The following is a 13,925-nucleotide window of genomic DNA, read 5'->3' as shown; positions in this document are numbered from 1 at the left end:
TCTAATGGACTGATTTACTGTATTTTTCGCTCCATAAGACGCACCTTTTTCCTCCTCAAAAGTAAGGAGAAATGTCTGTGCGTCTTATGGAGCGAATGTGTGGTTGATCGCTGGCTCCCTTTCCGACCCCTTGCCCAGGCCTCCATTGTTGAATGTTCTGCAGATGGAGGCCGTTTGTTTCCCCAGCGACATGTTACTGGCTGATTAGATTATCTGTCTGGAAACTGTAGAAAGGGATCCCTTTCCTTTCCTAAAGAAGCTGCAGAACTTTGAGTTGAACCCCATAAAAACAGGATTTTTCCCCTTTGCAAAGTAAGCTCAACAACTTTGAACTGATCCTCAAAAAAGGGGGCTTTTCCCCTTTGCAAAAGAAGTTGCACAACTGTGAGATGATCCCCCAAAAAACAGGGCTTTCCCGCTTTACTCCTCTAACAACTGGGTGCGTCTTATGGAGCGAAAAATACGGTAACTGTCTGCAAAGACCTGCACCAGATTTTGTAAATATATTTAGTTCCTTGCCAACATCGTTTGCTGGCGGTAGATGACAGCTAAGACGAGGCACCCTCTGTTTTCATGCAGAAGCGAAGACCTCTTTCGTGATGGCTCCTTCTGGGACCGAAAAATGCAACTCTAAAAAAAAAGGTGTTCATTCATAGGCAAAAATCATTCAGCTATGAGTTCCTTTAATTGAGTGACAGCCCTCCAATTTACAGCTCATTAAAGAGTTCCCGTAAAGTTGTTTTGTTTCAGCCAGGCATCTCAAATCTCTCCCACGGGTTGTTGGTGGGGGTTTTTGTTTTTTTGAGGTTTGTTTTCCTGCTCTTTTGGGCAACCCAAAGTCCCCCTCTGCTGGTACCTTTTAACTCCCCTCACCTTGGCACAGACCTTGGCCATCTTATAACTGTTTGTTTTGCACTAATAAGGTCAAGTTTTGCAAGTTTATTTCTTTTCCCATGCCGGTGCCCTCAGCTAAAACCTCACGCATCACGGCTGCCGATTCCTGAGCACAGCATCTTTGGTTCCTTTTCTCAGTAACTTGGATCACAGTGATAAGAGAGCTGGGAGCCCCCCCCCACACACACACACCCAGCCTTAAACAGTGGTATTTCCGAGAAATATTCCTTCTCTTGCTTTCTCTCCCCTTTCCTTTCTGCGACTTCACAGGCTATGAAGTCTCCAGAACTGAAAGACCGCTTGGAGGAGTCTGAGAAACTTATCCAGGAGATGACTGTGACCTGGGAGGAGAAACTGAGGAAAACAGAGGAGATCGCACAGGTCCGTATTTCTGTTTTGAGGGGGGCTGGGGGTACAGAATGAGAGGCGTGTTCCTCACTTAAATAATCCCTTCACATGACTTTATGGTATTTTGGGGTAAGCTGGCCAATTCATGCTCTCCAAATGGGTCTTTGCTTAATTCCTGGGGTGGTTGTTTTCCAAGGGAGATTATTACTGTTTTTAGAAACAAAGGACGTGTTTACTGGCAAACAGATTTATTACGGCATTAGCTTTCATGGACTAGATACCACTTTGTTTGTTTTGTTCATTCGTTTGTTATTTCCGATTTGTAATCCGATCTCTCTCCCCAAAGGGGAGGTGGCAAACGATAATAGAATTACGCAAAAATGATGGTAAAGGCGAAGATTACATATTGCGGACCGTCGTTAAAACCATCAGCAGAAAAACCTCATAAAACTCTCAACTGGATAAATGTAGAAGAAGCATTTACATCCCCCCTGGGAGGGAGATCCACAGAGGAGGGGACACCACCAAGAGTGCCCTGCATGCATCAGGTTCCCTCTCCACGCAGGAGGATGAGTTGGGCCTTTTCCCCAAATCATAAATTTGGAGAGTCCTGGTGAAGGCACTGCTTTGTAGTAATTTAGTACATTTTACGCTAGATCTCCTTCCGCAGGGCCTGTAGGACAGAGCTATTCAATTTGAATTAGCCTGATCCTCTATTCCCTTTTCCCTTTCCTCTTCTATGAAGAGCCCCTTTCTGGGACCGCACATTTAAATTTGTCCCTGGTCTCCATGCTGGCCCTAGTAGGACCAACTTGGCCAGTTAGCCCTGGTGATCATTTGATGTCTACTTACTGGGTCCCCGGCCCCTGAAATGATCCCTGAAATTTTTGAATTTTATTGATATTGATGCTGCATTCTAGGTTGTGTTTTATGCTGTTTTATGCTGCTTTTAAGTTGTATTTTAATCAATGCTTTATATTTGCTGTTAGCTGCCCTGAGCCTGGCTTTTAAACCGGAAAGGGCGGGGTATAAATAAAAATTTATTATTATTTATTATACTAACTTCTTGAGTAGAACTCAATAGCTTCTACGTCTTGGGAATATCAGTTATAAGGTCACTTTTTGCCTCTCTGTACCATAACCAGGCAGAGGGACGCAGGTGGCGCTGCGGGTTAAACCACAGAGCCTTGGACTTTCTGATCAGAAGGTTGGCGGTTTGAATTCCTGCGACGGGGTGAGCTCCCGTTGCTCAGTCCCTGCTCCTGCCAACCTAGCAGTTTGAAAGCACACCAGTGCAAGTAGATAAATAGGTACCGCTCCGGCAGGAAGGTAAACGCCATTTCCGTGCGCTGCTCTGGTTCACCAGAAGCGGCTTAGTCGTGCTGGCCACATGACCCGGTAGCTGTACGCTGGCTCCCTCGGCCAATAAAGCGAGATGAGCGCCACAACCCCAGAGTCAGCCACGACTAGACCTAATGTTCAGGGGTCCCTTTACCTTTACCATAACCAGGCAGCAGCATTCTGTGCTAGCTGAAGCTTCCACCTTCAAGGTTAGCCCCATGTAGAGTGCATTGTAGTAATCTAATCTGGAGCTTGTTGGACCAATGAGGCCATACTCTCCCTGTTCAGAATTGGCCCTCGCTGCATGGGTTACCCCTTGCCACTAAGGCTTACCCCTAAGTACCCCTAAGCTGTGTGCCTGCTCGCTCGGTACCCTGGTTCCCAAACCTGAGCACCAGGTTGACCCGAAGGACCCTCCGTCTTGCCAGGATTTAAGTTCAGTTTAGGGATGCGGATGGTGCTGTGGTCTAAAGTAGATAAATAGGTACCACTGCGGCGGGAAGGTAAACCGTATTTCCGTGTGCTCTGGTTTCTGTCACAGTGTTTCGTTGCATCAGAAGCGGTTTAGTCCTGCTGGACACATCACCCGCAAAGCTGTCTGTGGACAAATGCCAGCTCCCTTTGCCTGAAAAGCAAGTTGAGCGCTGCAACCCCATAGTCGCCTTTACTGATTTTTTACCTTTTAACTTCAGTTTATTGGCCTCCACCCAGTCCATCATCCCTCCCCAATCCCCCAACCCTGCTTTCTCATAAGATTTTTGTTCCTTCGCGCAGGAGCGGCAAAAGCAGCTTGAAAGCCTTGGCATCTCTCTCCAGTCTTCTGGGATCAAAGTTGGCGATAACAAGTGCTTCCTGGTGAATCTGAATGCAGATCCCGCTCTCAATGAGCTCCTGGTCTACTACTTAAAGGTGAAATGTCGGAACGTTACACAGGGTCATTTCCAAACGAAAGCTTGCCCCCTCGGGTTTGAGTTCAGTTCCTGAGTCCCACTTTGGCAGAATCTGTCAGCTATGATTCTACACTTTTATAATTATGAATGAGAGTCGTATCTTGGTTCGCGAATGCCTTGCGAATCAGACATTTTGGTTCCTGGACGCCACAAACCCAGAAGCAAGTGTTTGCAAACGTTCTTTGGAACCCAAACATCCGACGCGGTTTCCGATTGGCTGCAGGAGCTTCCCGCAGCCAATCGGAAGCTGCGTCTTGGTTTCTGAATGTTTTGGAAGTCGAACGGACCTCTGGAACAGATCCCATTCGACTTCCGAGGTATGACTGTATATGAACATAAACATGAAATTTACTACGGTCAGAGACCAGCTAGAGAAACACAAATGGAACTTCAATCCCAATAGCAAAACAAACATTTAAAGAAATATACAACAATAGATTTTAAGTTTAAAAGTGCGATAGGCATATAAACACATAAAAACTTTAAAATAGACTACCTTAGAGAAGTACGACTGTATAATTAACTGTGGATGGCTCCGAGCACAATATTGAAAACACCATGAAGCATCAACCATGTTTGGGTCGGAAGAGATTCTAGCTGATGTGAAGTCTGAGGTAGAGACTTCGTAGCTTGTATCTCTGAAGCACTGTTTCACTATTGACTAGAACCCGAGTCTTCCTGCATGTACACAAGCAGTTGTGACTGTGGTTTGAAGTGGAAGCCTGTTACAACATTGGCTCCCAGTATGTTTCTGAACACAATTCAAAGCTGACCTTTAAAGCCCTAACAGCCTCAGCCCAGTAGACCTGAAGGAGGGTCTCCACCCCCATCGTTTAGCCTGGACACTGAGGTCCAGCTCCGAGGGCCTTCTGGCGTTTCCCTCACTGCGAGAAGTGAGGTTACAGGAAACCAGGCAGAGGGCCTTCTCGGTGGTGGCATCCGCCCTGTGGAATGCGCTCCCATCAGATGTCAAGGAAATAAACAACTATCTGACGTTTAGAAGACATTTGAAGGCAGCCCTGCTTAGGGAAGTGTTTAATGACTGATGTTTTAATGTATTTTTAATTTTTTTTTTGGCAGCCGCCCAGAGTGGCTGGGGAAACCCAGCCAGATGGGCAGGGTATAAATCTTAAATAATAATAATAACAATTATTATTATTATTATTATTATTATTATTATTATTATTATTGAAGAGGCAGTGAGATCAGGGCTCCAGATCTGTAAGCCACAATTTGTAAGGACACAGCAGTTCCTTGCCAACATCGTTCGCTGGCGGTAGGTGACACCTGAGAAGAGGCACCCTCTGTTTTCACGCAGAAGCGAAGGCCTCTTTTGTGATGGCTCCTTCTGGGACCGAAAAATGCAACTCTAAAAGAAAGGTGTTCGTTCATAGGCAAAATTCATTCAGCTATGAGTTCCTTTAACTGAGTGACAGCCCTCCAATTTACAGCTCATTAAAGAGTTCCCGTAAAGTTGTTTTGTTTCAGCCAGGCATCTCAAATCTCTCTCACGGGTTGTTGGTGGGGTTTTTTGTTTTTTTGAGGTTTGTTTTCCTGCTCTTTTGGGCAACCCAAAGTCCCCCTCTGCCGGTACCATTTAACCCCTCTCACCTTGGCACAGACCTTGGCCATCTTATAACTGTTTGTTTTGCACTAATGAAGTCACATTGGGGCAGTTGCGCAAACAGTTTGATGATCTCAGTGGTCCCAGATTCATTCCCCAGCTTTTCCATCTAGGGCTGGGGAAGACTGCCCTCTGCCTGAATCTTCAGAGAGCTGCTGCCAGTCTATGCAAGCAATTCAGAGCCAGATGGACCATTGGTCGTTGCAAGAGTTCCCTCTTTAAGGAGAGCTGCCTTTGCAGTGAGGCGTTCTCAAAGTAAAGGAAGGATTGAACTCTGATTAATAAGAATACACACAGAGGCTTGAACCAGCAAGACTCTGGGAAGGGTGCATATAATAATCTCTGTCTCTCCACCCCCTGGCCCAGGTCGTTTTATTCACAAAAGATCTTTTACAGAGTGTTCATAAGAACCAATCAGATTTCTTCTGAGCGTTTCAACAAGCCCCACGTGGGGACAAAGTTAAACTACCAAAACTAATTAAGCACACATATTTCTGGGGTAAAGAAAGAACAGAACTACAAAGGAATGTGCATTTGGCAACCCCTGAGGTCATAAACAAGCAATACACATGATAAGAAGGATGGCCAGGAAGACAGCGATCATTATCACCTTCAGGTGAGATCTGTTTCCTGGCCCTAAGATTAACATATCAGAAAAGCTACATCAAAGAAACTGCCCACTGTCTTTGATGACCCAGGATGCCTGCCTGGCAGAAAGAGAAATGGAACAGGGATGCAGAGGTGTGGATTGATCAAAAACCATATCAAAATAGTTTAAACCCAGCCAACGCTATGCTTTCATTGCTGACACAGATGGCTTACTCTATATTTGTTATAATTCCTCATAACAATCCCACCTGATCACTACATGCAGCAGCCGGAAGAATTCAGGGCTGGGAGGGTTCCTATCGGAGTCTTTTGGAGTGGATCCGGAGAACTTCCCGGAGGTGTAGGTGTCTGGGCTGAGACTCAAAAGTGCTTTGTCAGCCGACACACTCACACACACCCGTTCCTGAGCCTGAAGGCGCAGCAAGAATGCCTTGGCAGCGAGACAAATTCAGGAGGGTGACCTTGAGTCTCTTGCAGAAGGATCGGGTTTCCTCTTGGCGCCCTGATAAGTTAGAGGTCAGGAGAATATAGGGAGGGGCGAGAAAGAGGAAGCGGGCGCTTTCAGATCCTGGTGCGATAGAGGGGAATAAACAAGGTCCTCCTTATTTAATGCAGTCCGTCCTCTAGGACGGCAGGTGTTCTGAAGCCAGGGAACCGGATCCAATATATGTTACTCCCAGGAATCTCTGCAAACAAACTCACAGCGCCGCCTCGGCCTCGCCTGCTGTCATCCGCCCTACATCGCGGATTTGCTTTTCCTCTGACAAATGAAAAATAATTTTTAAAAGCTGGATTTTTGCTCTTGGAATCAAGGGAGACGTCAGCAGTTGGAAAGGGCAATAAATCTTGGGCCCGTTTCGCGGCATCCTAGTTTCATGTTGGTGGGAAGGAGAGGAAGCAAGAGGGGTGGCAGGAAGAAAGAGAGAATAGGGGGTGATGCAGAGAGAGAGAGGGGAGGCCCTACTCAATTTTTTTTGGGGGGGGTACGTTAGCAGAATTTTTTTTCCTGATACAGTATAAGATTGAATTGATGCAGGGCAGATTCTTCACAAGTTAGTACGGACACTGAAAGCTGTCTTATACTGAGTCAGACCCACTGGTTCAGTTATAGTTTTATTTCTTTCCGTATTTTAGTAGATATGGGTGTGTGTTTTTTGCATTGTTTTAATCCCATAGATGGGGATGCGGGTGGCGTTGCGGGTTAAACCACTGAGCCTAGGACTTGCAGATCAGAAGGTCAGTGGTTCGAATCCCCGCAACGGGGTGAGCTCCAGTTGTTCGGTCCCTGCTCCTTCCAACCTAGCAGTTAGAAAGCACGTCAAAGTGCAAGTAGATAAATAGGTACCACTCCGGCGGGAAGGTAAACGGCGCTTCCGTGCGCTGACATGACCCAGAAGCTGTACGCCGGCTCCCTCGGCCAATAAAGTGAGATGAGCGTCGCAACCCCAGAGTCGGTCACGACTGGACCTAATGGTCAGGGGTCCCTTTACCTTTAATCCCATAGACTCACACACACACATATTTTTTTTTACCAACAACCAAAACACAAACAGCAAAAACAAACAGTGAAAACCCCCAGGCGGCTGATACATTGGATACGATACGATACGATATCTTTATTGTCATTGTCCCTTGCGGAACAATGAATTTGAAAAACTACATAAAAACTACATAAAACTAGCACGAAACTACATAAAACTACATAAAAACTACATAAAACATTCAAAACCCTCTAAAAACTCTAAAACCCCATTTTAAAATACACTATACTACAGAGACCCCTTATGCTGCATTTAGAACCAGAATTGCATTAGCGTAGAAACTGTTTTTCAGGCAGCTAGTCCTGGCCTTTATAACCCTATACCTTCTTCCAGAAGGCAGAAGCTGAAAGAGATCATTTCCGGGGTGCGCACTATCATGTGCTATCTCTGCCGCTTTCTTATGGCACCTGGCAGCATAGATTTGATCTAAGGTGGGAAGAGTGCACCCAATAATTCTCTCTGCAGTCTTTACAACCCTGGATAGCACTGTTTTTTCCCTGGCCGTGCAGCTCCCAAACCACACGCACAGACCATAAGTTAGTACGCTCTCCACAGTGCAATGGTAAAATGCCATCAACAGGTCCTTTGAGAGATTGTTTTTCTGGAGGATTCTCAGACAATATAACCTCTGCTGTGCTCTCTTCACCAGGTCTTTGCTGTTCTCTCCCCAGGTTAGGTCGTCTCTCAACTCCATTCCCAGAAAACGAAACACTGTTCCACACACTTCCCCTCAATAATAAGTGGCTGAATATTCAATTTACATTTCCTAAAATCCACAATAATCTCTTTTGTTTTCTTTAAGTTAAGCAGTAAATTGTTTTTCCAGCACCACTCCCCCAACTGCTCAACTTCCTTCCTATAGGCCGTCTCCCCCTCTCCAGCCGTAATTAAACCAACCACCGTTGTGTCATCTGCGAACTTAATGATCTTATTACTCGGGTATTTGGGGGCACAGTCAGCTGTATAGAGCGTGTATAAAAGCGGGCTCAACACGCACCCCTGCGGCGTCCCCGTATTCGTGATGAGATCCGCAGAGACGTGGGAATACATAATCAATAATACCTTTACATATTCAAATCAACCATATGTACAATTCTATACACCTTAACACTCCTCCCTCCACAAGGTTTATTTAACTTTTAACATTTTAATTGCCCTATATTGTTCAAACCTGCCCAAATAATCCAATATTTTCCCAAACCAACCCTCCTCCTTCTCACTGACCTTAAACCCTTTCGTTTTATGTATCTTCAATCCCATAGAGAGTTTAATGACTTTTTTAACAGCTGCCCCATATATATATATATATATATATATATATATATTTATGGGACGCAGGTGGCGCTGTGGGTTAAAGCCTCAGCGCCTAGGACTTGCCGATCGAAAGGTCGGCGGTTCAAATCCCTGCGGCGGGGTGCGCTCCCGCTGCTCGGTCCCAGCGCCTGCCAACCTAGCAGTTCGAAAGCACCTCCGGGTGCAAGTAGATAAATAGGGACCGCTTACCAGCGGGAAGGTAAACGGCGTTTCCGTGTGCGGCTCTGGCTCGCCAGAGCAGCGATGTCACGCTGGCCACGTGACCCGGAAGTGTCTCCGGACAGCGCTGGCCCCTGGCCCCTTAAGTGAGATGGGCGCACAACCCCAGAGTCTGTCAAGACTGGCCCGTACGGGCAGGGGTACCTTTACCTTTACCTTTATATATATATTTAGCTAGTTGCGTCTTATCTGTGTAGGGTTACATTTTTGTGAGCCACCTGGAGTCCTGGTTCTGGGGGGGAAAGGAGGATATAATCAAATATAACAACAACAACAAAACAACAACAACAACAGATATCTTGACTGGCAGCAGCTCTACAGGGTTTCAGGCTGGGGCTTCTGGGGCTGCCTGGGATTGAACCTGTGGTTTTTCGGGTGCATAGAATCGTAGAATTGGAAGGGACCCCGTGGGTCATCTGGCCCAACCCCCTGCAGTTCAGTGGAGGTCCTCTGCCACTGAGCTATGGATCTTCCTCCCATGTTGAACAAATGCACCCCCACACTTTTGCTGTCTTTTAAACCGCCCATCAACCTTGAACCTTTTGCAGGAGCACACGTTGATTGGGTCAGATAACTCCCAAGACATCCAGCTTTGTGGCATGGGCATTCTGCCTGAACACTGTATAATTGACATCACTTTGGACGGTCAAGTTATGCTGACACCCCAGAAGAATACTAGGTAAGATGAAACAAAATAAAAAAATTCCTTCCAGTAGCACCTTAAAGACCAACTAAGTTAGTTCTTGGTATGAGCTTTCGTGTGCATGCACACTTCTTCAGATACACTGAAACAGAAGTCACCAGACCCTTCTATATAGTGAGAAGGTGGGGAGGGGTATTACTCAGAAGGGTGGTGGGATTGGGTGATTGGCAGATAGCTGTGATGAGCCTGTTGACGACTCTTAACGACTGCAATAGGTCTTACAGGAAAAAGCAAGGGGTGAGAAGGTGAAAAATGGCTTTGTCATGTATAATGAGATAAGAATCCAATGTCTTTGTTCAGACCAGGTCTCTCCATGGTTTTAAGTTTGGTAATAAGTTGCAATTCAGCAGCTTCTCTTTCCAGTCTATTTCTGAAATTCCTTTGTAATAGAACAGCTACTTTGAGATCTTGTATAGAATAGGTAAGATGAGTGTTTGTTTGTTTGTCTCTCTCTCTCCTTCCTTCCTTCCTTCCATTACAAGAAAAACTGCTCCTTTCCCTTATAGGGTATTCCGGAGCTTCATATAGAGTCCTTAAGTGGGTTCCCCATCGGTAGGAGAAAATAATAGAGGCCAACCAGAGAATATTGAGAAGCAAAGTGGCTAGTAAGCCTGATCTTTATTAAACTGTTGCAACAGGGTCCTTGCTCACCACATGCAGGGAGGGAGGAGGAACCCAGAACAATGGTGCGCAAAATAGACTTTTGAAATTGCCCACCCTGTAGCTCAAAACCAACCCCCCCCCAAAAAAAAACCCCACACACATCATGCATACATCACAGAAGGAGGCGGTCTGCAGTGGAAATCCTGCCTGCCAGGATACCTGATAAAGGTCACTGATTGCATTACCTGGGCAGCCTGGCCATTCTTTTGTGATGGTTAATACTTTAGTTCCTGAGTCCAGGTCCCTTAGGACAGGATTTGCAAGCAAAAAGACAATGGGAAGGCTTTCCCCATTTGCCTCCCTCACTGCAGAGGAATATTTGAGGTCACTGGGAGAGTCAAAATGGCTCCAGGATTTCTCTCCTGTACTATTTCTGACACGTGGTTCATATATTTAGATATGTGTGCATTTATGAATATTTATATTTGAGACCTTAAAATCCTTATAACCCTTCCTTCCTTCCTTCCTTCCTTCCTTCCTTCCTTCCTTCCACCCATCCATCTTTCTCTCTTCCCCTCCCTCCTTCTCTTTCTTTCCTGAAAGAAAGCCTTGTGGCTTTTCCTGCAGAGTGGTTCATAAAACATGGAAGGAATTCTGAAATTCCACTTTGGGAAATTAGGAGAATTTGCCCAGCTCCCCCATTGGCTGCCTGAACCTCCCTTCTCTCCTTTCTCAACATCCCACTTCATTCTAAACAGAACAAATCAATGCAGAGAATTTAAATGGAGACATGGTGCCAAAACTGTGGGCTTTCTCGGCTTGGAATTTTTTTATGTATTCAGTAAAAAGAGAGAGAGAGAGAGAGATGGAGGGAGGGAGAGACAGACTCTCTGTGAGGCTACCTGCCACTCCCTGCAGTGACTTAGAGCTTCCGGGGCCATCGTGGCTGTGAGTCCTGGAAGACCTGATCCCTCCTTTGCAGACCTTTTCCCACCTGGCCTGGGTGGGCCCGGACTGACTCCAGCTACAAAAGCTCTTGGGCTATAGGGAGGGAGCAAGGCACCCACTGCAGGGGCCCAGACTGGCTGCCTTGCTGTCCGCTCTCTGCCAGGATGGACAGAAAAGGACCACCGGGAACAGAGAGCCAAGAGGACTCGGGAGAGACAGAGTAAGCGCTTTGTTGCAACCAAGAGAGTGTGGATCTGCCTTTTCCCACAGCGAGGAGATCGAAGCTTTCAGGAGAGGGCGTTTCCATTCACAAGGATTTTGACTTCCCAAACTGAGACGCTGAGGATCTGCAGGGCGAGGGAAATGGGAGATGCTCTGTTATTTTCCGGTTTCCTTAGCTGTGCATGATCTTGGTGGCTGCTCCCAGAAAACTTCTTAACTCCCTCCCTAGAGAAGCGAGACTGTTTTCCTCCTTGTCCTTCAGCTGGCAGACAAAAGCTATTTTATCCCTGCAGGCTTTTGGGAACTTTGGGGAAAAGCTTTCAATAGTGCCGTGCCATTTATATTATCTGTGTTTAATTTGTTTTTTTAATATCGTTCAAATTCTACTACGGTTTTGCAAGTGAGAGCCAGTGTGGTGTAGTGGTTAAGAGCGGTGGACTCGTAATCTGGTGAACCGGGTTCGCTTCCCTGCTCCTCCACATGCAGCTGCTGGGTGACCTTGGGCCAGTCACACTTCTCTGAAGCCTCTCAGCCCCACTCACCTCACAGAGAGTTTGTTGTGGGGGAGGAAGGGAAAGGAGAACGTTAGCCCCTTTGAGACTCCTTAGGGTAGTGATAAAGCGGGATATCAAATCCAAACTCTTCTTCAATTACCTTTGATGTGCTTTTAGCTTTTTGCATTTTATCTGCCTTACGTAAGCCGCCTTGAGTCCAGGCAAAAGGCAGGTATAAAGAAAAATAACAGTGGCCCTAACAGATCCAGTCCCCTTTGCTCCTCGCACCGCAGCCTTCAAATAATTGGGGTGCACGATTCAGGGTCTGACTCTGTTTCTCTTCCTCCTCCTCCTCCGCAGGACCTTCGTAAATGGCACAGCTGTGACGGGCCCCACACAGTTGCACCACGGAGACAGGATTCTGTGGGGAAACAATCATTTTTTCAGGTAGGCAGCTACTCTTTGTCTCTCCCTGGCTTTGTCTTGTGTGTTTTTGGAAAACTCTCAGGGTCCCGGGGTGGAGCTGAACGGCGTTCGCCAGATAGAACCGCCGGATCTCACCAAAACTGGCGGCTTAGGCCCCTCTCCTCTGGGGGCTGCAGCTGCTATTGTGAAATGCACATCTCCTGAACGGGTGTTGTCAGAGGTACCGATTTATTTCATGGGTTCCTGATCCTTGCTTCAGTTTTTCTTTCTCCTTTTTGTTTTGTTTTCAAAGTAGGTTACTCGAGTGCTTGAATTACAGAGGAAGGCAGAAGAGGAGGCCCTCTTAGCTTTTTAGAAGTGCGTGTATTCAGGGCAGGGGAAATGATTTCTCTAAAACTGAGAGGGAGTCTAAGATTTGTAGATTTCATGAAGCTGGGGTTTTGGCTAGCTTGCATGTTGATGTTAGCAAGTAATTCGTTTGCCTGTCAAGGCACATGGAATCAGCACTATTTTTCTCAGAAAAGAGGCACCGTGAACACCTCTCTCGTTCTCTTAGAATAGCAATGGCGCCCATGTGAGAGTCCTCCATATGGTCGACATAATTAAATGCAAAGTGGGCTGTACACCCCCCCTGGGGGGAATTACCAGGGGTGGGGCGAGCGCTAAGAGGAAAGTGCATGGCAGGGGGTCACTGGAGGTGTAAATGACTATCAGACTTTGAAAAGCTGGTATCACTGGGTCAAGTTCATCAGTTTTGTTCAGTAAATTAAGGTAGGGTAAAGGGGAAGCAGGTGGCGCTGTGGGTTAAAGCCTCAGCGCCTAGGGCTTGCCGATCGAAAGGTCGGCGGTTCGAATCCCTGCGGCGGGGTGCGCTCCCGCTGCTCGGTCCCAGCGCCTGCCAACCTAGCAGTTCGAAAGCACCTCCAGGTGCAAGTAGATAAATAGGGACCGCTTACCAGCGGGAAGGTAAACGGTGTTTCCGTGTGCGGCTCTGGCTTGCCAGAGCAGTGATGTCACGCTGGCCACGTGACCCGGAAGTGTCTCCGGACAGCGCTGGCCCCTGGCCTCTTAAGTGAGATGGGCGCACAACCCCAGAGTCTGTCAAGACTGGCCCGTACGGGCAGGGGTACCTTTACCTTTACCTTTAAAGGGAGCCCTGACCATTAGGTCCAGTCGTGGCCGACTCTGGGGTTGCGGCGCTCATCTCGCTTTATTGGCCGAGGGAGCCGGCGTACAGCTTCCGGGTCATGTGGCCAGCATGACTAAGCCGTTCTGGCAAACCAGAGCAGCGCACGGAAATGCCGTTTACCTTCCCGCTGGAACGGTACCTATTGATCTACTTGCACTTTGACGTGCTTTCGAACTGCTAGGTTGGCAGGAGCAGGGACCGAGCAACGGGAGCTCTCCCCGTCGCGGGGATTCGAACCGCCGACCTTCTGTTCGGCAAGTCCTAGGCTCTGTGGTTTAACCCACAGCGCCACCTGCGTCCCGTTCAGTAAATTAAATAGTTTTAATTGGGACTTTGAATGAACATGCAATTAACTGTTACCGTTCTGACTTTTCTGGTACCGTTCCTTAGTGGGTCATGCAAACAGCTGTTCTGAGTGATGCTTTTTATAGAGGAGGGGGCACTGGGGTGAGTTTATGGAACCCGGGGGGCAGTGACCCGAAAAGGTTTGGGAACCCCTG

The 13,925-nt window shown here is 47.1% G+C and overlaps 1 protein-coding gene and 1 long non-coding RNA gene across 3 annotated transcripts in view; one reads left to right on the top strand and one right to left on the bottom strand.

Annotated features, from left to right (window-relative positions):
* The window catches only part of LOC307211971, a 202,371-nt gene that overhangs the window by 74,095 nt on the left and 114,351 nt on the right, over window positions 1-13,925 (bottom strand). The gene's annotated exons all lie outside the window — the stretch shown is intronic.
* KIF13B (kinesin family member 13B) overlaps window positions 1-13,925 on the top strand; it is a 203,807-nt gene that overhangs the window by 93,378 nt on the left and 96,504 nt on the right. For both annotated transcript variants that reach the window (XM_079968398.1, XM_079968397.1), the window contains exons 12-15: window positions 1,165-1,275; window positions 3,358-3,492; window positions 9,389-9,519; window positions 12,171-12,257. In XM_079968398.1, coding sequence (XP_079824524.1) covers window positions 1,165-1,275; window positions 3,358-3,492; window positions 9,389-9,519; window positions 12,171-12,257 — 464 coding nt within the window. The remainder of the gene's footprint in view (window positions 1-1,164; window positions 1,276-3,357; window positions 3,493-9,388; window positions 9,520-12,170; window positions 12,258-13,925) is intronic.

The sequence above is a fragment of the Podarcis cretensis genome (genome assembly GCF_951804945.1).
Source record: "Podarcis cretensis genome assembly, chromosome: 3".
Lineage (NCBI taxonomy): Eukaryota > Metazoa > Chordata > Lepidosauria > Squamata > Lacertidae > Podarcis > Podarcis cretensis.
The sequence above is the reverse complement of the archived record's forward strand: the minus strand, read 5'-3'. Positions and strand labels throughout refer to the sequence as shown.